This window comes from Adiantum capillus-veneris, chromosome 5 (assembly GCF_014529385.1).
Source record: "Adiantum capillus-veneris isolate H3 chromosome 5, ASM1452938v2, whole genome shotgun sequence".
In the NCBI taxonomy this organism is placed as follows: Eukaryota; Viridiplantae; Streptophyta; class Polypodiopsida; order Polypodiales; family Pteridaceae; genus Adiantum; species Adiantum capillus-veneris.
In genome coordinates, this window is record NC_140935.1 from 40744747 (window position 1) to 40768215 (window position 23469).

Below are 23469 nucleotides of genomic sequence, written 5' to 3' on the forward strand. Positions count from 1 at the left end.
ATAAAGGGAAGCATACAATTCAGCATCTTGAAGGTGTTTGCTTTCAATTCTAGTGCATGTTCGTCGAGCATGGCTCCAATACTATGGAACTATTTCTCCAGTTAAAAGCAATATTTTATCTACTTTAGTTAGTACCCAAGAAGGGGGTTTCTTGTGATCAGTCTGATGGGCCGGTGGACTGCCACTTGGTGCGTCTACAGCGTGATTAGTTGCATCAATCTATTATTTGTGTTCTCTTCAATTTTGTCTGAGACCTTGTTGCTATACTACGGGGATTCTTCATTCCCTAGCCACCCATGCATTACATCCCACAACCCAAGTTTGGTACTTGATGGAGCTAAGCTAGTCTTTGTGTTCCCTGAGCATTTAGATTCACGCCCTCGTGTCTTAGAGCTCCAACCCTTGTTTGTATCATTTAAAGACACCCCACTTCAGTCCGCTTTATTTTTAAGTAAAGTTTATTTTCGACGCATTTGTCCCTTTTTTCTTGGATATCCAGAGGACATACATGTGTACATTGTTCTGTCTCATAGGCTGACTTCTGCCATCTAAAGACGCTAAATAAGCTTTCTTTCTCATCATTGAAAGACCCTTCTAGACACAATATTGATACAGATGGTTCTGAAGGCATGAGCGATGGAAGAGCAAGTAAAGCTAACACAACTGTAAAAAACTAGTACAATCAGATAACTGGAAAGCATTCCCGTGGGAGTAAAAGCGACCATCAAAACCTATCGTAAGGGAGAGATGACTCCTGCGAGCTTTCGAGAATAGGTCTCTTGTAACAAAGGAACAAATGACACCACCAGTACTATGATAGGTGGGCCAACAAAAGAGAGCTCTGAGTTAGATGGAGAGGATCCAACCAAGTAGAACCATGCTGCGCATTTACCGAAGATGGGCATTTGAATGCCTTTGTAACAGGTTGGTTTACTTGCTCAAGCTACTCGAGGAGATAATTTCAGGAAAGAGAATGTGGAACAAGAAAGGGAAGGGCCGAAAGAGGAAAACAGGAAAACGGGAAAGGTTGACACCCGAATGCCTGAAGGGGGGAGGGGAAGCTGCCGGCTTAGATCCGGTGGCTTGGCAGAACATAGGTGAAAACATCACCAATGTGAAAGTTGACAGAGATAAAAAGCTCACGAGACCTGAAGCACAGGCAAAGGAGAAAACTAGCAAGGAGCACCCTTGGCTGTGCCATGCTGTTTCACGATGCCGGCTGCCCCGATTGCTCCTACATCCTTTACACCTTCTCTTTACTTTTTGATGCCCTCATAGCTTTTGTGCGCCTAGTTAAATGTAGGATATGGATGGTACAGATTTCCTGCACGCTGATCAGATATCATGCATGTAAGTATTAGTTCCAACTTCTCCAAAGTGACCACACATTTAACTTGGCAATTTTGCTAAACAAGTGCATCACCAAGCTCCTGTTTCCTAATTACGTTTACACAATTTGTTGAAAATGACATCAGGCAAATCTGTCATTTTCAATTGTCAAGGCAAAAATGGGACATGTACTTTTACAATGTTCTATCGACCATGGATTCTTCCATGTAATGTACAGCATCCAGTTGCTGGATGTAGGCTTAAGCGGCTTTGTCTATCTAGGTGAAATGTGCAGTTTACATGTATGTAGCTGATAGTCTCAACCTTGTGAAAGTATTCTGATTAAGGGGAGTAGTTGACATCTTCACTGCAATTTCAAGTGTGTGGTTAAGTTGCTTGCTTCACATGCTTCATTGGCTATGTTTCTTGAGTTTGTCCAAAGCAGATAGAGGATCTTTTCCCGAAGCTGCACACTGTTTCCAGTCTCTTTTTCTTCTTTTTCTCTTGGGAATGTACCCAAAAATTGTTGGAATAGCTGGTTGGAGGTCTTTGACACTGACTGCATTTGCAAGAGCCCCCCTCCTAGTACTACTACTTTTCGGCCTTTCTTTGGTGGTTGATAGATTTCTGCTTTTATTTAGGGCTAGAGGGCTGTATAGGGACTGTCTTTCCTGAGCTTGCATATGTGCATGCCGGGCTATGTACACCTCATCATCAGTATCCTGCAATGCAAGCACATTCATCAGATATCAATCATCAGACTAAGATACCAAATATAGTGCCACACAAACTATTAGTCTTACTTCTTCTGAGGACAACAATTCATCTTGTGCAGCTGATTCTGCTATTACTCTCCAGTGAGGAGTTTCAATAAATACATGACGAGCGGGTTGCACATAATTTGCCATCAGGGAGTCTGGCATTATCACATTGTTGATGTCGAAGTCACTGGTACGTCTTCGAGATGATGGTGTTCCCCCTTGACCCTTCAACTCCCGAGCAACAGATCTACGACTCAGATGCACCCGTGTCGAGAGCCCAGATATGTTTTGCGGGGCATCCAACTTAAAAGTCAAGTATGTTTCATTTTCAAGAGTTGGTGAATTCCTGGTTAGCTGATCCTTCAAATCAGAAATTTGCATTTGCAGTGCTTCTATTTGCCAGAGGTATTGTTCAATAGAGTCCTTCTCCAACACAATGTTATCTTCATAGTCGTTCTCAGCGTCAAAATCAAAGTCGTCAACTGCAAGCAGTGAAACAAAGTACCTTAGTTTTAATTCTCTATTTTGTCACAACCTTTAAAATCTTACATTCCAACTTTTTCCAGCTCTCATGTCTCACAGCTTCCTCAGTTGATGATGATTCTTGATTGTGATGATTCTGCTTTTCTGCAGGGCAGCTACCAGCAATTATTTTTCCCCAAATGAAAGATACCCACAATGTAAGAAAATTTTACAAACGTTTTTACACATTCCTGTTATTTTGAGTCAACAGGAAATCCAACCTTAGACAAAGTTAAGTCTCACAAGATACACTTATCAATGCAAAGTTTATCAAGTATGAGACAATACCATATCTGGAAAATACAGGATGCACAGACATGTCCAACATGGAGTCCACATTTTCCTCAACCCTCCGCCGACATCTGCGTCTTAAAACACGGCACCTCGTAGTATTTACACCCACGTCACTGTCTTGCTGGCATTCACTCTTGTGTAGTTCTGCTATTCTCCTGTACTTGTTAGACTCAGCCTGAAGCATTTGAATTTGAAGCTTAAGCCAGCGACACCGCCATTCAATCCCCTGTTTGCACAACTTCCAATCCCCATCCAGAGCTCTCTTCTTCCTGGAAAACACCAAATAAAACACAACTGTTGTTATTGTCAACGATTATTACAATCGAATGAGAATATTCCTTTTTGCTTGTGCAATCGAAATCTACCTTTTTGAAATATTTTCTGTAGTTGGAGCATTAGCTCCGTTTCCATCACGAAGCTCAGAGTCCACTGTACAGTAGTCGTCCTCCAACTCGCTTTGGGTACCACTAAATGAACTAGAGTATTCTGTTGCTTGGTCATCAAGGAGTATTCTGGAATTTTCTTCAGGTTCAGGCCTCACAATGTTACCGCTGACATTCTTGGTCAAGCTCTTTGCAGGTGAGAAATAGGCCATGTTTTCCTCTGCTACATCCACTTCACAAACTGATGAATTATCCTTGGCTATCATTTGGTCTGCTCTCCCTCTTTCTCTTGACTCGAAGTTCCTGTCTGCAGTAACTTGAATCTTTGCACCTGGATTTTTGCAAGCGAGTACATCAGCAGCAACTGGACCCAATGTGGCATCAGCTGCAATTTTTTCTTGATGATTATGGCCCTTGTGCATCCTGTTCAAACCTAATATGACAGAGTGTTTAGAAAACTGCTGCTCCAAACATCTCTTGCCTTGGCGAAGCATCAAGTTGGCAGCATTCCAAATCTGCGACCGCTTTTGATTATATGTCATGGCATTGTAGCATATGAGCTTAAAATCTTCCTGAAAAGTAAGCTGAATTTACATTTCTCAAGCTGAAAATTTCCTGAATACTAACTATGTAGATTCAGCCAGAGTTATACTCACCACAAAGGCAAGCCATGATGTATATTGTTCGGTAAAAACCTTGTGTTGCATCCTAAGGAAGCACATGGGGTTCTTGATTACTTTGGAATAATTTGGTGCTATGGAATCATCCACAGGGTTCATGAAAACGCCCTGTTGATCAAGCCTGTTTCAGTTGCAAATTGTTTTATCCATGGACATGTATTTCACTATTAATTACAAGGCACTCCACCAAATCAGGCATGACCTAAAACATGAATTCACTTGATCCTTCAAATCTAATTCCACTGTATTACTATTTGTGTTCCATTGTGTGTTGCTACCAATGCACACATATTTGTCATGAAAGCAACTAGTCACATGAGATGCAAAAATCTCAGTCGAGCCTGGAGGAGAAGCTGAAATTGAAATGATACTTCGGACCAAATGCATTTTGGTTGGTACTTGAAAAGTTGGACAAGGATGGCAACTAAAAAGCAGTGATTGACATTGGGTGAATGGCTCAATCCATTGAAGCAATGCATTATGTATGACTGTGTTACGATATGGAACTTAGAACAGAGCTTGAAAAAAGTAAAGTGGTAAATACAATTCGCGAAATCATGCCTCACATCATCAACCAGCATTCAAGCTAACCGGCAGCCGGCAGTCAGCTTGAATGCCTCCTTTGAAGGAAGGTTAATTGCCCTTCAAGTCTCAATGACAATGGCTGTAATTTCATGATCAGAGGGGCCACCACATCCTCGGGTTATGAAATAGAAGATTACATAACCAGAAAACAAAACAAGGTCGCTGATATGAAGTGCAAGAGACAGGCCAATCAAAATCATTTGGGTGAGAGAGATTGTGACTAGATAAAGGGTCACACAATCAACCGTGAGAGAGAGAGAGAGAGAGAGAGATGAAATGAAATGAAATGTTATATTAACGTCTTCAAGAGGCCATAGTTACCTATGAGACCAGAAAGTTACAAGGTGGTGGATCTGATACAAAGTCAGAGTAACAAAATAACAACAGTACAAAACAAAGATATATACTATGGGATCCTAGATTGGTCGATGTGAACTGAGCAAAAAACTAAGCAAAAATGGGCGGCTTGCTGGGATAGCTGAATCACAGGAGATCTAGCATCGGTCGTTGGCGGATCCCATCAATCTCCTCCATGGTTAGTAGTCTGACCGGGCGTCGTGCATGCTTGGCCAGCATGCTCCCAGAGAGAGAGAGAGAGAGAGAGAGAGAGAGAGAGAAATGAAATGAAATGAAATGTTATATTAACGTCTTCAAAAGGCCATAGTGACCTATGAGACCAGAAAGTTACAAGGTGGTGAATCTGATACAAAGAGTAACAAAATAAATAACCTAACAACAGTACAAAACAAAGATATATACTATGGGATCCTAGATTGGTCGATGTGAGCTAAGCAAAAAACTCAGCAAAAATGGGCGGCTTGTTGGGATAGCTGGATCACAAAAGATCTAGCATCGGTCGTTGGCGAATCTCATCAATTTCCTCCATGGTTAGTAGTCTGACCGGGCGTCGTGCATGCCTGGCCAGCATGCTCCGAATCTTCTGACGTAGCCTCCGTCGATGCTATGTAGTCCTTCGCAGTCGTGGGCACTTGGATTTCCCGAGTTCAATCGCTCAGTCGATCAGTGTGCCTCTGGTGTGAGACGAGGGGGAGCTCTGCTGTGGGAGTGGCTCTTACGACTGTCCCGTGTCTGCTCTGAAGAAGTTTGTGATCCGTCTTTGAGACTGGCTAGCCTCTCCATTCATCAGGCTATCTCTGTGTCTGCGCAGCTCGAGCAAGAACAAACCCAGGCATCTCTGGTCTTCGTATCCCATTACTCTTGAGAGAGGTCCAAAACCCTCTCTGAACAAGCAATGGAAGCGGCCTCGTATCTCGCAGTAGACGGGGCAGCGGCATGTATAATGCAGCTCTGTCTCAGGTTCCATGTCACACAAGGGGCATGTCCTAGCCTCTGCTGGTACTCCGCTGTATCTCCCAGTCTCAATCCGCAGCAGGTGAGACGATGTGCGTAACTGGCCAATAGCACATCGTATCCCGTGAGACAAGTGGGTATCCATGTATCTGGGTCTCGTCACAAAACCATCTTCAGTCAGCTGCAGAAGGTGGTCCTCCTGATGTCTAGCTGGGTCAAGTCTTGGCGGATGAGCTTGGTGACCTCTGACTATGTAAGAATGAGAGATGGTGCATCCAATGAGTACTGGAATGGTGGCAGCCTGTCTATGCTGAACCCATGCGCCTGAAACCATGATGTCATCTCCCCATACTGGCATGTTGTATCTCCTTGTATGGCTAACTGTCGAGAGGACTCAAGTGCTATGCGAGCATATCTGTCTCTAGGAAGTTCCCATGTGCGGTCTATGAAGGAGACTGATCTGGTGAGCGCCTCCACCACTAGTGGGGGGGCCGCTAGCTCTGCTCGGATAATGGCCCGTGGTACTGATGCCTTGGCTCTAATGAGCCACGTGATCATAGAGACGAGAGGTTTCTCCATGTTCCCCCATCCGTCTGTGCGACCCGGCCTCCCGTGGTGATCCAATGAAGGTCCCCATATCTCAACCCCATAGAGCAATGCTGAAGCCACCAAGGTGTCAAAGAGCCAGAGCTTCGTCCGGGGTTCCTGAAACTGAACCTGCGAACACATCCTCTCCAGTCTACCCAATGCTGCGTGGGCTCTAGTCAATCTGGTCTCTGCTGCTCTTTTGAGTGAGAATGTAGGTCCGCTAAAACCACTCCAAGGTAAGTGTAAGCGTCTCTGTACTCCACAATCTCCTAGCCGTATGTGAATGTAGGTGTTGACCTCCTGATCCACTGTGGGGTGGTATTAAACACCATAACCTTGGTTTTACCAAGGTTGACAAACAAACCACTTTCGTGGGCAAACGCATGCAAAGCATCCAATTGACGTTGCATTCCCTCTGGGGATTCGGTGATCAACACAATATCATCAGCATATAACAAAAGTGGAATCCATGTCCCTACCAACTGTGCACCTTTATCCCCATCGCTATCAATGTAGTCAGAAACCTCATCCACATACATACCGAAAAGAGTAGGAGAGAGCGGGCAGCCCTTCCCCCCTTCCCCCTCCTCCCCCCCCCCCTCTCTCTCTCTCTCTCTCTCTCTCTCTCTCTCTCTCTCTCTCTCTCTATGCACTCTATCGCTCCCCCTCCCTTGCCATACCGCCTCCCGCTCCCCCACTCGCCCAGCTACTGCGCCCGCGCTGCTAGTGTGGTGCACACGTACGTTTAGGGACTCCTTGGCGGACGGCGATCAAGCATGAGGAAGCTGAACGATAAAGCCGACCCCCTAAAGGATGCCATTCAAAAGTGCAAAGAGGAAATGACGAAGATCATTACCAAGATGAACCGCAATCTCTTGGGCACAATCAACATGCTCGAAGGATGCGTGCTGATCCAAGAGAGCAAGATAAGTACGTTGAAAGACCGAGTGACGACTCAAGAGAAAGAGATTGCGTCGCTCAAGAAAGATCTCGCCGAAGCACGATCAAGAAACACACTGGAAGAGGGCAAACTGCAACCCTCGGTAATCGAAGAAATCAACACAATCAAGGAGCAAGTACGGGCCATCAAAGAGGGAGAAGAGCAACACAAAGAAATGACGACTTCTTGGGTGGATGTTCTTACCAAAACTCAACAGAAGGCAGATGAAGCCGAGAAATGGATCAAGGTGGCCAAGAAAGGAAAAGGCAAGGAGATAACGCCCACGTCCACACCCACTATCATTAATCAGACACTAGAGGAGGAGCAAAGGAGACGGGTGCGCGCTTTACATGTGAGAATTTGCGGTCTTAAAGACAAAGGCAATGTGGACGAAGAAGTAAAGGAACTCACAGCCTTGATGGGTGTTCATGAGCCGACGCACACAAGGGCATGGAGAGTGGGCAACATAAAGAAAAATGGAAGCAGTGGAGAAACCTCAAAAGAAACAGCACTCATCCTCCGTTTTCCCTCCATGGAAGCAAAGAAGTCATTCTTAAAGAAAAGACCAACTCTTAAAGAGACTGGCATCTTTCTCGGGGATGATCTCACCCTCTCGCAGATCGCTCATATGCAGGAAGTAATGCCGGAGATTAGAGCGGCAAGGGGAAAAGGCAAGATTGCCTTTTACCGAGATGGAAAAGTGGTAATACTAGAGCGACGCTCCACATGACGGTGCAAGACTTATGGGACCACACTCAAAGTGGCTGCCTGGAACTGTAATGGATCTATGTGTCTTGATATAGGTGCTTTTGAGGATAGCTTTACTGGAAGAGACATCATCTTTTACTCTGAGACACACTAGGCCCCTGGGCAATCCATGCCTCACATCAATGGATACAGGTGGGAGACAGCTTACAGACAGGAGACACGCTCAGAGCACAGAGGGCGGGGCTCGGGGGGAGTGGCAATGTTATTTAGAGAGGATCTGCAGCCACTGATACATATAGCCCGCAGGGATAAGCAGGCTAGGTACATGTGGGTGAGATTGAAAGCAGAGACAGGCAGATATCTCTACCTAGCTATTTGCTACTTTCCCCCGAGTACATGAGTTTATGCATCACCCAGAGGACAATCCCCTTTATCTATTCTGGACGATGATATATGGGAGTTCTCCAGGGATGGTGACATTATCATCCTAGGGGACTTCAATGCTAGGACTGCCCATCACCAGACAGTGTTTTATGATACTTCAGAGGAGATGCTAAGAGAGCTAGATGTTGTGGGGACGGGCCTGTCCAGACTATCACACGATGTGGAATATACGGAGTATGGGCAACACTTGATAGAAATGGGCACTACACATGGATTGGCCATCTTGAACGGCCTACAGAGATTTCCTGCTGCTGCGAGAGGTTTTACATGCTTCCCACACAAACATGGAGCCAACACAGTGGACTATGTCATGGCACAGCCGAATCTCATCTCTAGTATCCAAGATCTCACAGTTGGGCCCAAACCGATCGGGGTAGCAATAGATCATGCTCTGGTGTCGATGACCATCTCTTTCCAGTTCAGTGTAGCACACAGGCCATGGGTAGCAACCCCTACTCGCTACACATTCACACGGGAGACGGATTCTGTATACATGGACGGGATCTACAGACGCCTATGCATTGAGGACCCGGGGCGACCTCTGGAGGAGCTAACTACTATACTAACACAGACATTACATGAGGCAACAGTAGAAGCATACCCACACACCCAGCCTGAGCAAAGCTACCGATCAGGGAGCATGCCTCAGAACAACTGGTACGATGAGTAGTGCAGCCAGACTAGAGCCAGAATTCAGAGGGAGGTGCTTTTGGGGGACATCACTCACAGACAGTCACAGATTGACTTCCGACACCTGGTACGGTGGAAGAAGAGGGCTTTTTTGGCTCGACTCGAGCAAGATCTATATCAGCTATTCTTGACTCAAGACTCGCGTGAGGCGTGGCGGCTCTTTCATGAGCAATCCCCCCCCCCCCCCCCGCTATTTCCTCCACAGAGATCTGGGGTCAGTATGCGTCATCTTTGTACACAGTACCTGGACAGCCGCCCCTCCCCAATCCCCCCGACCCATGCCCACACACATGTGCTTTTTTCACCGTTGAGATGGTGAAGAAAGCTATTGACACGATGAGGACTGGGAGAGCATATGATCATGATGGATTAGTCGCCGAGCATTTCATGCATGCCAAAGACCTACTAGCAGAGCTCCTAGCAGTTATGTTTAACCGTGCCATGTGTGAGGGCCTACCGGACACTTGGAGCCTATCTACGATCATACCTATCTTCAAGTCAGGAGACCCCATGGAGCCTGGGAATTATCGCACTATTATGATTGGGCACACACTGGCACGGTTGTATGAATCCATTCTTGAGCAACAGCTAAGTAGATGGGCAGAGAGGGAAGGAATGCGTGCAATTGGGCAGGCAGGGTTCAGGAGAGGCTTCTCTACTCTTGACCATATCTTGACACTCAGGGCCATCATCGAGGAAGGCAAATTTCATGGGAGACGGATCTATTGTAGCTTTGTGGAGAGAGAGAGAGAGAGCTATTGGGCAAACCAGCAAATGAGGCATAAAACCTCGAAAAGAACTATGACACAAAGCCAATATCACTAGAGGCCCTAAGGCCAAATAAACGAGGAAATAACCCATCCAAAAGCTTTTCAAATTGCCATGCATTAACTATTTGCAGAAACCAAGAAGAGAGACATCCATGCAAGCTTCCGACGGATAGGCCCCTAAAAGTAGCAAAATAGATGCGGCACTGGCAATGGGACAACTTTTAGAACAGCTCCATGATCAGTAAGCTAACCCTGCCAAAGGAATATATATCCCAGCAATGTGTCCGGATGAGGAAGAGAAGTCACCAAGGAGACCAGAGAAGCCAGATGGTGCCTAGAGAACATATGCGAGCTACTGACCAATGGCACGCACCTAGTGAGTGCCTCAACTATGATGGGTGCTTTACAGAGAGAAACATTCACGTGTAGAGCTGTAATCATCTTGGTTGTTACTTAAGTGAAGCTACCCACTGGGAGGTGCAGATGTTAGATGGTTTAATTTACATGGTTTCAGCACAGACAAAATACCACTTTTTCTACATTCTCTGGATGAGATCAGCTGAAGCTGCCTAGCCGAGCAGGAACAGGCAGTAAACTAACAACATACTTCAAACACCCTGAAATTTAAGAACTTGACCTTACAAAACACTTGTGCAGAGATGAGGAGGGGCAGAGACTGGAGTTCCCCTCCGAAATGGATTGTCCCCTGAACTAGGCTCACGTAGCCATCTTTATTGATTACAATTCTCTCTTGCTCGAGAACAGACCACTCTCACAATCTCAGATACAACCGGCACACTACCTGGTTGCTAAAAGCAACCTTAAAAGCAAGTGCAAGTGCCAAAACCAACAGGAATAATAGAAGCAACCTGTTGACTGTTTTGGCTGCATGGGCTGCACTGAAAAAAGCGATTATAATGTCATCACCTGTGTCCGGGCTGCCTGACACATCCGTAGACCCGCGTCGGCACGTAGCCATCTTTATTGATTACAATTCTCTCTTGCTCGAGAACAGACCACTCTCACAATCTCAGATACAACCGGCACACTACCTGGTTGCTAAAAGCAACCTTAAAAGCAAGTGCAAGTGCCAAAACCAACAGGTATAATAGAAGCAACCTGTTGACTGTTTTGGCTGCATGGGCTGCACTGAAAAAAGCGATTATAATGTCATCACCTGTGTCCGGGCTGCCTGACACATCCGTAGACCCGCGTCGGTACAATCCACCATCAGCCTGCTACATCAGCAGTCCATAAAACCTGACACACCATCAAGCTACACATACAGAATGCCACTTCGATAATAATCATTTGTTCCCGTCCATACAATCCTCCATTTGGCAGGATATGCCACATCATCGCTTTGGCATATACCTCAATAACTCAAAACAATGCTCATACCGATTGATGAGAATGAGGGACAGAGGTCACCTTTTATAGTGCTAAAAGTGACCTAGAGCTCTGTGTTGGGATTTGTGCCTTAGCTCACACCATGGAACACTCCCCTAGCACATCTTGACTAGATGCATTGCACTTGGACTAGAGATCCCTTTGCTATATTTGGTAGGTTCTTACACACTAGGTACATCATCAATGATGTCGGTGGGAGCTCACCTCCTAAGCCTACATAACGGCCCTTTTACTTGGTTCAAGTGAATTCCAATCAAGCCTAGTTGTGTTCAAGTTTGCCGTGATATAGTTTCTCTCTAATCATCATCAGCGTACTCTGATTAACTCCATGATTAAGCCATGAATGCAAGCTTAATCTATCCCCCATAATTACTCCCTACTGAACATGTGGTTTCGGAGCTTAAAGCAAGGTGTTTCCTTAATCTAACACTAGATCCTATTTGCATTTGCATATCTCGAAAGCCAGATCACATTAAGCGTGCTCTCACTCTCTTGCTTGATGTAATCGCTTAATTCAACCCCTTTTGCATTGCATCTAGCCATTGCATTACTTATTCGTCACATTGTGTGTATTTGTTTAAGCCAAATTCCGCACCACAAATTAAGCCTCTCAGTGCCCCATTGCTGCATACGGATGTTGCAAAATGCGTTGCTGGTTGACATGGCAGGCTGTACAGATTTCCGCGATTCGCGCTGGCAGCTTTTGAGGCGTCAGTTTTGGACCAGACGCTTTTGAAACTTGAAGCTTTTCATGTATTGCTTTTGGGGCTCTACTCTTGGGGCATCCCTTGTAAGAATAAAAGAGCCCTTGGGGCCTCACTCTGTAGAGCATCTCGACGCAGAATCTAAGAGCAGAGGTCCCTCCGGAGTTGTACTTTGCAATGATTAAAGATAAAGAAATACCGAAAGAGGTGCCAGACTTTGGGGCCAGCACCTCTGGGCACGGAACCACGATGGGCCGTGTCGACTTTCTCTCTTTATCTCTCTATTAAAGTTCACTAATTTTGAAGTTTTTGTTCGTGTGTTGCTATTGATTTCTCGCTTGGGAGTGTCCAAGCCTGTTACAGTGGTACCAGACCTCAAAAAGATTCTTCTTCTATGGAGGATCCGATCCTTTTTGTAGCACATGCAGGTTTTTGCAAGAGAATCTTCATGTCCCGACCCGTGTTGCTATTGATTTCTCGCTTCGAGAGTGGTATCAGAGCTCATAAACATTCTTCTTCTATGGATGATCCGATCTTGTTTGCAGCACATGCAAGTTTTTGCGAGAGAATCTTTGTGTATCGACCCCGGATTTATTAGCCACTCCCACCCTTACTTCATCGCACATCGAGCGCGTTCCCATCTTCATCGCTCTGTATTACAGGGCATAAGCCATAAAGAACCCATAATTACACATGGGTTTTTGCGGAGAATCTCACAGAGATAACACCTCTCGGTGGGCAGGCAAGAATAGTTGCAATCCAACACCGGAACTGAAGAAAAGAATAAAGATTTGAACAAATTCTTCGCGGAAAAGTTTGTCAGAGCGGTGTACAAACATCAATTGCAAGTTGATACATGAGTGAAAAGATTGATCAAGTACTCTAGAGACCCGAGATTTGCGAAATATCTCAAAACTTACCCGATTGATGAGATTTACTCAAGATGGCCAGCTGAAAGGATAGACAAGTGCAAAAAAAAAAAAAGAGAAACCTGTACTCGCAGAAAGAGCTGGACAGAACTCTTGAAAAGAAGATGAACCAGAGGACCACCGGAAGATAAGCCAGAGAGTTACAGAGCAACAGCCGAGCATGGAAGAAAAGGAAAGACGAAAGCAAGACTGGTACCAGATTTTACAAGGACTGCCAACCCTGACCAGATGAACGAAAGTACTGAACTTTGCAAAGCATGGGGCAAAGTGCCAGACCAGGAAGCCCTTATGTTCTTTGATGGAGAAGCCAAGGCCAACTTCAATTCAGCCGAATTGGCGGCTTGACTTAGAATTATGCCCGAGAAAATGGGGCCACTGGCTAAGGCTGTTCTAGAGGCACCCGGATCGAATGCTGCCATTACGCCTGCCATTGGCAAACTACGTTTGCATTGTCAGGGGTATTTAGGGCACAAGGACTTTTACATCATGCCTTTCGAAGGGTGTGATGTCCTCCAAGGAATCCCTTGGTTCCCCAAGAACAGTGTCGTGGTCGATTATAGGGCAAGGAAGGACATCTTGAAGAATGAGAAGGGCAAAGAGGTTGTACTTGATGTATGTCACATGACACATCCAACCCTATGTGTCCGTGGACAAGCTACACCATAACAGGGTTTTCGTCAAGTCCAGTCGGGTTAGATTAGAAGTGATCTGGCACTTTTGTGAGTCTATTCGTAGACCGTGCATGCCCAGTCACTCAGTGTAGATGCATATCCTCTGGTTGCACACTGCATAAGCATAAGCATTTCCATCAAATTCCATCAGAGTCAATTTGGGGATTTTTCAAGTGACTTTATCCTATTTTTCCCTATTTTTGACATTTTCACTTATTTATTAAGTGAATTTTGTTGGGAACTCGGTAGGGCAAATTGGGTAAGTTAATATATAAGCAAACCCAAGTTAGCACAATAGGGCAGACGAGCAAGGAGCACAGCAGGCTACCAAGCAACAGGTGTTCCCTCCCTCTCTCAGCAAGACCCTCCCCAAGCCACCTTGGTGAGGCCACCTCCCATCGCCATCAAGCCTATCTCTCCCTTGGTGTTTTCCAAGCTTCAGCCATCGCCATAAAAGCTCCTTCCCCTGGCGTTTTTCCCCCCTTCAGGCAGCCCAAACCCTGGCGTTTTTGGATCGCCAACACTCAACAAAGATCAGCGTTTTACATCAGCTATTCAGCCCTTGAAAAACGCAGCCCTTGACAGTGTTTACAGCAGGGAATTTAGCCCCTAAAACGCAGCCTTGACTTGCAGTTCATCAGCGTTTCCAACCTACGATCACAGCAGCAAAAACGCAGCCAAAGCCTAGCTTCATCAGCGTTTTTTATCAGCCCTAATTCCCTTGCCAAAACCAGGGATTTTCAGCCATATAAAGCACCCCCAAGATCACCCAGATCCTCAGTATTTTCCCCCTTGTGGACAGCAGATAGAAGAGGACCAAATTCAGCCCTAAGGTCATCATCGTCGTCATCGACATAGCCCCCATTTGCATCAATCCATGCATCATCATTGTACACCTTTGTGCAATCAAAGTTAGCCCACTCTCGCCGACGAGAGTGGTCTCATTCACTTGCACGCACAATATCCACTCACTTTGTTCGTGATCATAGCACTCTCCATAAGACGGAAGGCTCTCTCCTTCCCTAAGAACTAAAAAGAACCTTGAGCAAATAAAGATCACTAATCTTGAGAAAATACAACATTCATTCCGCTGCACCTTACATTGGTATCAGAGCTTTGGAAGTGTTTTGCATTACTCAAGGAAAGAACCACAAGAATTTTTTTGCTTGTTGCGGTCGCATGAACCCAAGTTTACTTGGGCGTGTCAATTCCTAATCGTGTTTTGTTGAAGAGTGACAGGAATCCCAAGAAAGAAGGGCTTGTCCAGCCTCCCCTTGTGTCTCTTTTCACTCATTGAGAGCGGACCGTGCACTTAGCGGCCGGCCAATCGACGTGAGGTGGGAAAAAGCAACCTTGGTGTGAGCGCAAGGCCGCCAAGGGGTGCACCCGCAGAAAAGAGTAGAACTCGGGTGAAGAGAAGATCCTTCTCCAACACGATTTGCAAGCAAAAGAAACCCTCAAGAACCTCAAGACCCTCAAGAACCAAGTTCCTCGTGAACTTAAGAACCAAAGATCCTAATGCATGGTCATCACCCGAAGCGGAATGGATACTTCGCATACAGGTGATGAGCATGAGAGAGGCGGCGAAGAATCACCAAGAGATTTTTCCAACCCTCCCCCTTCGCCATCTACACCACGAGTTGTTCTAACTCCTATGGAGATGATGGTCAAGTCAATGATGGACATAATGCTGGCACAACAAGAAACGACTCACATTACGATGGAACGAAATGAAAGAAACGCACTACAACAACAAGAAGCGACTCGCCTTACCATAGAAGCGAATCGAGTTGTGATGGCACAACAAGAAGCCAATCGCCTTGCTTTCGAACGCGAGCGCGATGAACGAAATGAATGAAAAGCAAAAAGGGAGGCCGAGCGTGAAGCTCAAAGGGAGATACGCACTCAAGAATTTATTTCCCAAGTGCTAGCCGCGAAGACCGAACCACCCAAAGATCGTGGGAGTTCCTCAAGTGGTGCAAGCCACGATGCGGATTCCAACAACCCAGTCACCGAAAAGTTGACTTTCAGTAAGTATGATGGTAAGATGGATGCTTCGGTGATTCATTCTTGGTTGCATCAATTTAATGCTTATTTTGCGACAACTAAGAAAACAGGAAATAGCAAAGTTTTGACAGCAGCTATGTACCTTGCCGGTGATGCCATGAATTAGTACCACGCATGGCAAGAGGCACAGCTAGCCGCGCACCTAGAGGCAGCCGATGATTTCACGCCCCTCTCTTTTAGTTGGGCTGATTCCAAGACAAGCTCAAGGCACGGTTTATGCCACCTCAGTACCTCGCACGATTGAAAGAGGATTGGCACAATCTCAAGCAACATGGTATGCCAGTCATGTCTTTTTCTAACCGTGTTTTGCAGTTCGGCACTCAATTACGCAAATCGGATGATGAGCGCAAAGAGGCTTTTCTCTTTGGGTTGGACGAATACATCAAGTTTGATGTTGAAGTCTTTGACCCCGCGGATCTCAACAAGGCGGTAGCAATCGCTCTCGCCCAAGAGATGAAGCACAAGGAGGGAAAGCCTAAGCAGAACAAGTCTTCTCAAGAGACATCTCAGAATTCTCAGAACACACAGAATGGTAAGAATGGTAATTCTTCTAGCCCTTCTTTCTCCGATTCCTCGGAAAAGAACTCTGAACAATGAATCTAAGGGTAAAGCTAAAGCACCTGCAAAACCTAAGCTAACCCCTGACAAAAAAGCTTCACAAGGAATTATAAGAGGATACATCACGGCTGAAGAACAAGTGATTTATGCTAAAGAAGGTAGATGTTTTCAATGTCACGCCAAGGGTCACATTAAGAAGGCCTGTCCTAAGACAATCCCCCCAAAAGAACCAAAGGCTCCCACAGCTACCACAAGCACTGTCACAACACAACCTGCATCTTCTCATGACTCTGATACACACATTGATGAATCTCTCATGAAGTGTTATGGTCATGTAAAAGGACAGCATTTTATCATATTGTTTGATCCAGGCAGTATGCATGATGTGATTAGTCCCCCTCTTGTTGAGAGTGCACGCCTAGAGGTTAGTCAGAAATCTCCTCTCGAGGTTTCTGGCTTCGCTCCTGGTATGGACTCTCTCATCATGAAGGAGTGCCTTGATGCGCTGTTTATCGTTCAACAAGCTTCTTTTAGTAGGAAATTTCTTGTGTCTCCTCTCTTAGGATGTGATATGATTTTAGGCATTAAATGGTTTCGTGAACTGAACCCTCTCATTGATTGGGAGGCTAATACTCTTACTTTACATGCCAAAACTGATCCCCCCCTCATCATTCGTGCTGAGGAGGGCTTGCATTTTTGCCTCTCATCTCTCATGTGCAAGTAAAGGTGAATTACGACGAGGCGCACAAGCGACATTCATTTATGCTCCTCCAGTTTCCCAGAGCATTCAGACTCCAGGTAAGTATTCGGAGTTGTTTACGAAGTTTAAACATCTCTTTTTGCAGGATGATCTTCCACCTCGTCTCCCACCCGAGCGGCCGGAAGACCATCGCATCGAGCTTATGGAGGGAACATCTGTCAGTAAGGCTCCCTACCGTTTGAACAAGTCACAAGAGGAAGAGTTAGAGAGACAACTCACGGAGTTGGTGGCTAGAGGATTCATATGTCCTAGTGTAAGTCCTTTTGCTGCCCCTATTTTGTTCGTTCACAAGAAGGATGGTTCGTCTCGTTTGTGTGTTGATACAGGGCATTAAACAAGATGACCGTCAAGGACAAGTTTCCAATGCCTCGCATTGAGTATATCCTCGATAGGCTCAATGGGGCAAAGATTTTTAGCAAGGTCGATCTCAAAAGTGGATACCATCAGGTACGGGTATTCAAAGGTGACATTTTCAAGACCGCCTTTCGCACCGAGCGAGGGCAATGGGAGTATATTGTTATGCCTTTTGGATTGACAAGAGCCGTGGGTACGTTCAATCGTCTCATGGTAGGTCGTTTCGGCGATATGGTAGGTGTATGTATGTTCATCTTTTTAGATGATATTCTCATTTTTTTTGCATCGTGGGAACAACATAAAAGATGTTGAAAGAGTACTAACTCGTTTGGATGAGTGTAAGTTGTACATTGCAGCTAAGAAGTCTGATTTTTTTCTTACTGAAGTCACTTATCTGGGTTATATCATTTCTGTAAACGACGTCAAGCTAGACCCCGCGAAGGTGGAACAGGTTCGTAATTGGGATTTGCCCAAAACTGTATATGATGTGCGTTCTTTTCTTGGTTTATGTCAAGCATATAGTTCACACATAGAGAATTTTGCACGCATTGCTGCACCTATGACTGATGTTTTGAAAGGGGTAAAGACTCGCCGTCAGCACGTAGACTTGCCCGAGGCAGCCATTGAGGCTTTCGCAGCTCTCAAGGTTGCGATGACAGAAGCTTCGTGTCTTATCATTGCTTCTTGGGATGATCCCTTTGAGGTATGGACGGATGTGAGCAATGTCGCTATAGGCGCTCTGCTCCAACAACAAGGTCGTCCTGTGCTTTCCTTAGCCGGAAGCTCAATAGTGCAGAAAAGAATTATTCAGTTTATGATAAAGAACTTTTGTCTGTCACTCACTCTCTTAAGCATTGGAAGCATTTTTTATATGGTAGAGAGTTTACAGTGCGCACAGATCATCAAGCCCTCAAGTGGCTCCAGTCTATGCCTAGTGCACATTGGAGTGATCGCCAAGCGCGGTGGTCACAATTTTTTGAGCAATTTGGCTGTTTGATTGAGTATGTACCTGGAAAAGCTAACCCTGTTGCAGATGCGTTGAGTCACAAAGGACAGATTTTGGCTCTTGAGTCAAGAACCACATTTTCTATACAAGGTGAGTCTTTTGACAGCATGCAGGTTCGAAGTTTGGTAAGTATTGGTTGCAGGCTCTTGCTTCCCAAGGACCCAGCAACTATCTCATTCGTGATAGATTGTTATTTTTTCGTCAGCGTCTATGTGTGTTGCCCTCTCTCAAGCCAACCATATTGCATGATGCACATGATTCTCTCACGAGTGGGCGCAGGGGAATGAACACCACATTGGAAAAGATTGAACGTTTTTTTTATTGGCCTAAAATGTGAAAAGATGTGTTTCGTTATGTCACACAGTGCACTATATGTCAAAAAGTAAAAGCTCCTCGGGGTAAGCAGCAAGGCCTCTTGCTTCCGCTGCCTATTCCCAAGGGACCTTTTCAGGATATCTCTATGGATTTTGTGACTAACTTACCACCAAGTTTGCATTCAAGGAACACTCAATGTTTAACAATTGTTGATCGTTTCAGCAAATTTTGCATGTTGATTCCTTGTAAAGCCACAGTTACTGCACAGGATGTTGCACGATTGTTCATTAAGCATTGGTACCCCCTCTGTGGTTTGCCAAAGTTCATTGTTTGAGACAGGGATGTTAAGTTCACGTCCAACTTTTGGCGTGCACTGTTTGAAAATTTTGGCACAAAGTTGAATTTTTCATCCGCCTTTCATCCATAGTCACATGGTCAAAATGGAAATTTATAATCAGTTGGCTTTAGATGTGTTAAAATCTTATGTCCATGATCAACAATCTCAATGGGAGCTCTATCTCCCATTGGTTCAGGGTATTCTAAATGATTCCTTTTCTTCTGCTATTGGTCGAACTCCGTATAAGGAAGCTTTTGGCCGTCGGTTCCAGTCACTTTTGACTAGATTGGTCAGTCAAATGCCTGATGCCAATGCTGAGAGTCGGTCATTGGATGAGATTTCTGAGAGTGTGAAGCTTCGGCTAAGCAAGGTTCAGGAATCTTATTCTCGACAGGCTAACAAGCATTGTCACGAGGTCTCGATCAAGGAAGGAGATTGGGTGTATCTACGAATCATGAAACAGCGTCTTAAGCTAGTTGGAAAGAAATGTCCTATATTATCTTTTCATATGTATGGTCCATTTCCAGTCATCAAAAAGATTAATGAGGTTTCAATGAAATTGCAATTACCTAACTCATGGTCAATGCACAACGTTTTCCATGTTTCTTGGTTGAAAGTGTTTCAGGGAACACCTCCAAAGGACGTTTCGGAAGAAGAAGAACCGGGGATCATCGATGAAGCTGAAGTCATGGAGCCGGAGCAAGTCTTGTTGCATCGGTTTCGCCATGGTTCGAAGAAACAAGTACGACAATATTTTTTGAAGTTCAAAGATCGAGGAACCCATGAAGCCGTGTGGGTAGACGAAGAGTTCTTCAAGGATTATCCAGAGTTGTTGGCGGACTACAAGGAAGCCATGTAGCTCGGTACCAGTAGCTCACTTTAAAAAGGAGAGGATGTCACGTGACACATCCAACCCTATGTGTCCGTGGACAAGCTACACCATAACAGGGTTTCCGTCAAGTCCAGTCGGGTTAGATTAGAAGTGATCTGGCACTTTTGTGAGTCTATTCGTAGACCGTGCATGCCCAGTCACTCAGTGTAGATGCATATCCTCTGGTTGCACACTGCATAAGCATAAGCATTTCCATCAAATTCCATCAGAGTCAATTTGGGGATTTTTCAAGTGACTTTATCCTATTTTTCCCTATTTTTGACATTTTCACTTATTTATTAAGTGAATTTTGTTGGGAACTCGGTAGGGCAAATTGGGTAAGTTAATATATAAACAAACCCAAGTTAGCACAATAGGGCAGATGAGCAAGGAGCACAGCAGGCTACCAAGCAACAGGTGTTCCCTCCCTCTCTCAGCAAGACCCTCCCCAAGCCACCTTGGTGAGGCCACCTCCCATCGCCATCAAGCCTGTCTCTCCCTTGGCGTTTTCCCAAGCTTCAGCCATCGCCATAAAAGCTCCTTCCCCTGGCGTTTTTCCCCCCTTCAGACAGCCCAAACCCTAGCGTTTTTGGATCGCCAACACTCAGCAGAGATCAGCGTTTTACATCAGCTATTCAGCCCTTGAAAAACGCAGCCCTTGACAGTGTTTACGGCAGGGAATTTAGCCCCTAAAACACAGCCTTGACTTGCACTTCATCAGCGTTTCCAGCCTACGATCACAACAGCAAAAACGCAGCCAAAGCCTAGCTTCATCAGCGTTTTTTTTTGCACCTTACAATGTAAAACTAAAAGGCGAGTCCGTCCGACTTGATGAAACCCAGTCTTTTTGTTTTTATTCGATTTTCTTGAAAGAACTGAATGATGATTAAAGGTGATATGTCAGACCTCGAAAAAAGAACGACAAGATTTTCTACAAGCTCAGGCTGACCATTTCTCTGAGGCTTACCAGGGGAGTTGCCTCCTTCATGTCCTGAAGATCACACCATTGATTTGATTCCCGATAGTGCATCACCAAACCGGCCACCTTACAGAGTTAGCCGAGCCCAAAATAAAGAAGTAATGAACCAGAACAGATTCCCCATGCCGAGGATCGATGATACACTCGATAGACTTCAAGTTTCCACTTGCTTTAGCCGAATTGATCTAAAGAGTGGTTATCATCAGGTCCAAATTGCTCCTGGAGACGTCTACAAGACAGCTTTCAGGACTACTTTTGGTTTATACAATGGTCTCTTTGGTAAATAAGTATGCCAAAAAATTTGGCAATAATCATCCAATGTATCTTTCTTAGTCATCCTCAATTACTTCAAATGGCGCCTTCCTCGTCGAAGAATAAACTGTGTTGTTGTAGGCAAACTCCAACAAGGGTAAATACTTTTCTCATTGAGTCTTCGAATCCAAATTATAAGACTTCAACAAATCCTAAACCACTGAATTGGCTATCTCAAATTGCCCATCTGTCTGCAGGTGGAACGATGACGAGAACTGCAACCGTGTGCCAATGTTCTCCCACATTGCCCTTCAAAACAAACCCTGGCAATGCTTTCCTAGGGACGGGAGGGTATGGGTAAAGGCTGTAGAAGTCCTGGTGCCTTATGCTTGTCAAACTTGACCTTTTGGCATACTAAACAAGTGCGAACAAACTCGTCCACATCCTTTTTGAGCCTCTGTCAGCAAAAGTAATGCTCAACACCCTTCAAGGTGGTATCGATGCCGTGGTGGCCCGAAAAAGGTCGACAATGGGACTCTGTCAAAACATTTTTCCTCAAAGGCTGTGTAACACAACATCGTTTTCCGCATGAAACAATCATCTCGTATGGAATAGTGTGCAACTGTTTCTTCACTTTGTATCCGGTGAAAGATGCTCCAAAGTCGGGATCTGTGGCGTACTAATCTACCATATCCTTGAAGCTTCGATGATGTATTGCAGAAATAGCCAAAACCAAGGGCTTTTGAGACAATGCATCCGCCACTAAGTTCTTACGTCCTTGATTATGGACTATCTAGAAATGGAACTATGACAAGCTATTAGCCCACTGCATTTACTTTTCCGAAAGTTGCTTCTGCGGTAGCGTATACTCTGATGGTCTGTAAAGACGATAAAGTCAGCTCCGAGTAGATAGTGTTGCCACTGCGTAACAGCATGGATAATTGCCAAAAGCTCTTTCTCATAAATCTGTGCAACCCGTTCAGAACGTGAAAACAATCTCATTATGAATTTGCTCTCCCCTTTCAAATGCTCCAATGCTACCACAAGCTTTCAAGAGACAAATCAAGTGCCTCTCCGAGCATCCAATGTCACATGGGCTTCATGTGGAAGGGGAGCATCCAAAGCTCAAGGAGCCCCAACAATGGAATACAATGAGGGCAAAACTGGCTAAATTCTAGTCCCAAAACTACCTAAAAAGATGTGTTCAACAATCAATGGTAAATAGTCTAAAGGGCCAATGGCTAGAAACAGTCGTCAAAAAAACTGTCGAACAGAATGTACTAGTCATACAAAACGTACAAGAAAGACTGAACGGAACGAGACGTTCCGTTCGACGAACAAGAACTACCCTAGTTCCCACCAAAGCGAATTTGACAACATGGAGTTTCAACGTCATCTGCATGTTGACACATATACTAAGCAGTTGATCGAGTACTCCAAGGATCCACTGTATGCAAAAAAGCTGAAGAATCACCCACTTGACAAAGGTCATTCACGATGGCATGTTGCCATACACTCACCTCTCGAGTCGGCCTTGAAGTAGAAAGAGAAGCCAAGTGCAGATAAGCAAAAATTGTACCCACAAGAAGAATTTCACAATGCTCTTGAGCAGAAGGTCAATAAACTGATGAAGACAAAGAAGACTTTTTGAAAGAAGAGCCTATCAATAGACTATCCCGGTTATTTGGCTTGGAAGTCTACTTTCAAAGAAGCAAGCAAATTCAAGAAGCATGTTCGCTTGGAGGATGATCTTACTTCATCATCTAACCGTTCATAGAGCTCCTCGTCATCTGACTCCGATTGTTGGAGTGTGTGAGATATTTTGTACCTCCGTATGGAGCCTTTCCCTAACCATTGATGTATGTTTAGCGATCCCAAATGATGCCCATACATAGGTACATAACCCATGGGTGTTTCTACGCATGTTCCACCCACATATGAAGCCAAGAGATAGGTCAAAACAGTCCCTTAAAAGAGTGCATATGGGTTCTCCGCTTGATTCTCCCCATTTGGGCTGCTGATCCTTGAGCCCTCTCACACCTCATCTATGATGTAAGCAACAAGCTCTAGCCTATGCCTATATAAGAGACACCTTCGTAGTCATTTTAAGTTCAATCAATCAATCTAGTTTTGTGTCTAGATTCTACTCTACTCTCATTGTGTATTCAAGTGTTGCTTTATCATGACATTAACATGAATGGTTCTCTAATCTTCCCTCCCTAATCTCGTCAATTGGTATCACGAGCCTATG

The 23469-nt window shown here is 45.0% G+C and overlaps 1 protein-coding gene across 8 annotated transcripts in view; it reads right to left on the bottom strand.

The window, feature by feature from the left end:
• Nucleotides 1-1471: 1471 nt before the first annotated feature.
• The window catches only part of LOC147457189 (uncharacterized), an 83172-nt gene continuing 61174 nt past the window's right edge, over nucleotides 1472-23469 (bottom strand). For 5 of the 8 annotated variants that reach the window (XM_086512153.1, XM_086512156.1, XM_086512155.1 and 2 more), the window contains 6 exons: nucleotides 3946-4090; nucleotides 3272-3873; nucleotides 2901-3175; nucleotides 2640-2717; nucleotides 2133-2572; nucleotides 1472-2051 (listed from right to left, as the gene is read on the bottom strand). In XM_086512153.1, the coding sequence (XP_086368279.1) occupies nucleotides 1740-2051; nucleotides 2133-2572; nucleotides 2640-2717; nucleotides 2901-3175; nucleotides 3272-3873; nucleotides 3946-4090 (1852 nt within the window). In that variant the 3' untranslated portion in view covers nucleotides 1472-1739. The remainder of the gene's footprint in view (nucleotides 2052-2132; nucleotides 2573-2639; nucleotides 2718-2900; nucleotides 3176-3271; nucleotides 3874-3945; nucleotides 4091-23469) is intronic. The other 3 variants (XM_086512158.1, XM_086512159.1, XM_086512157.1) reach the window with 2 other exon arrangements.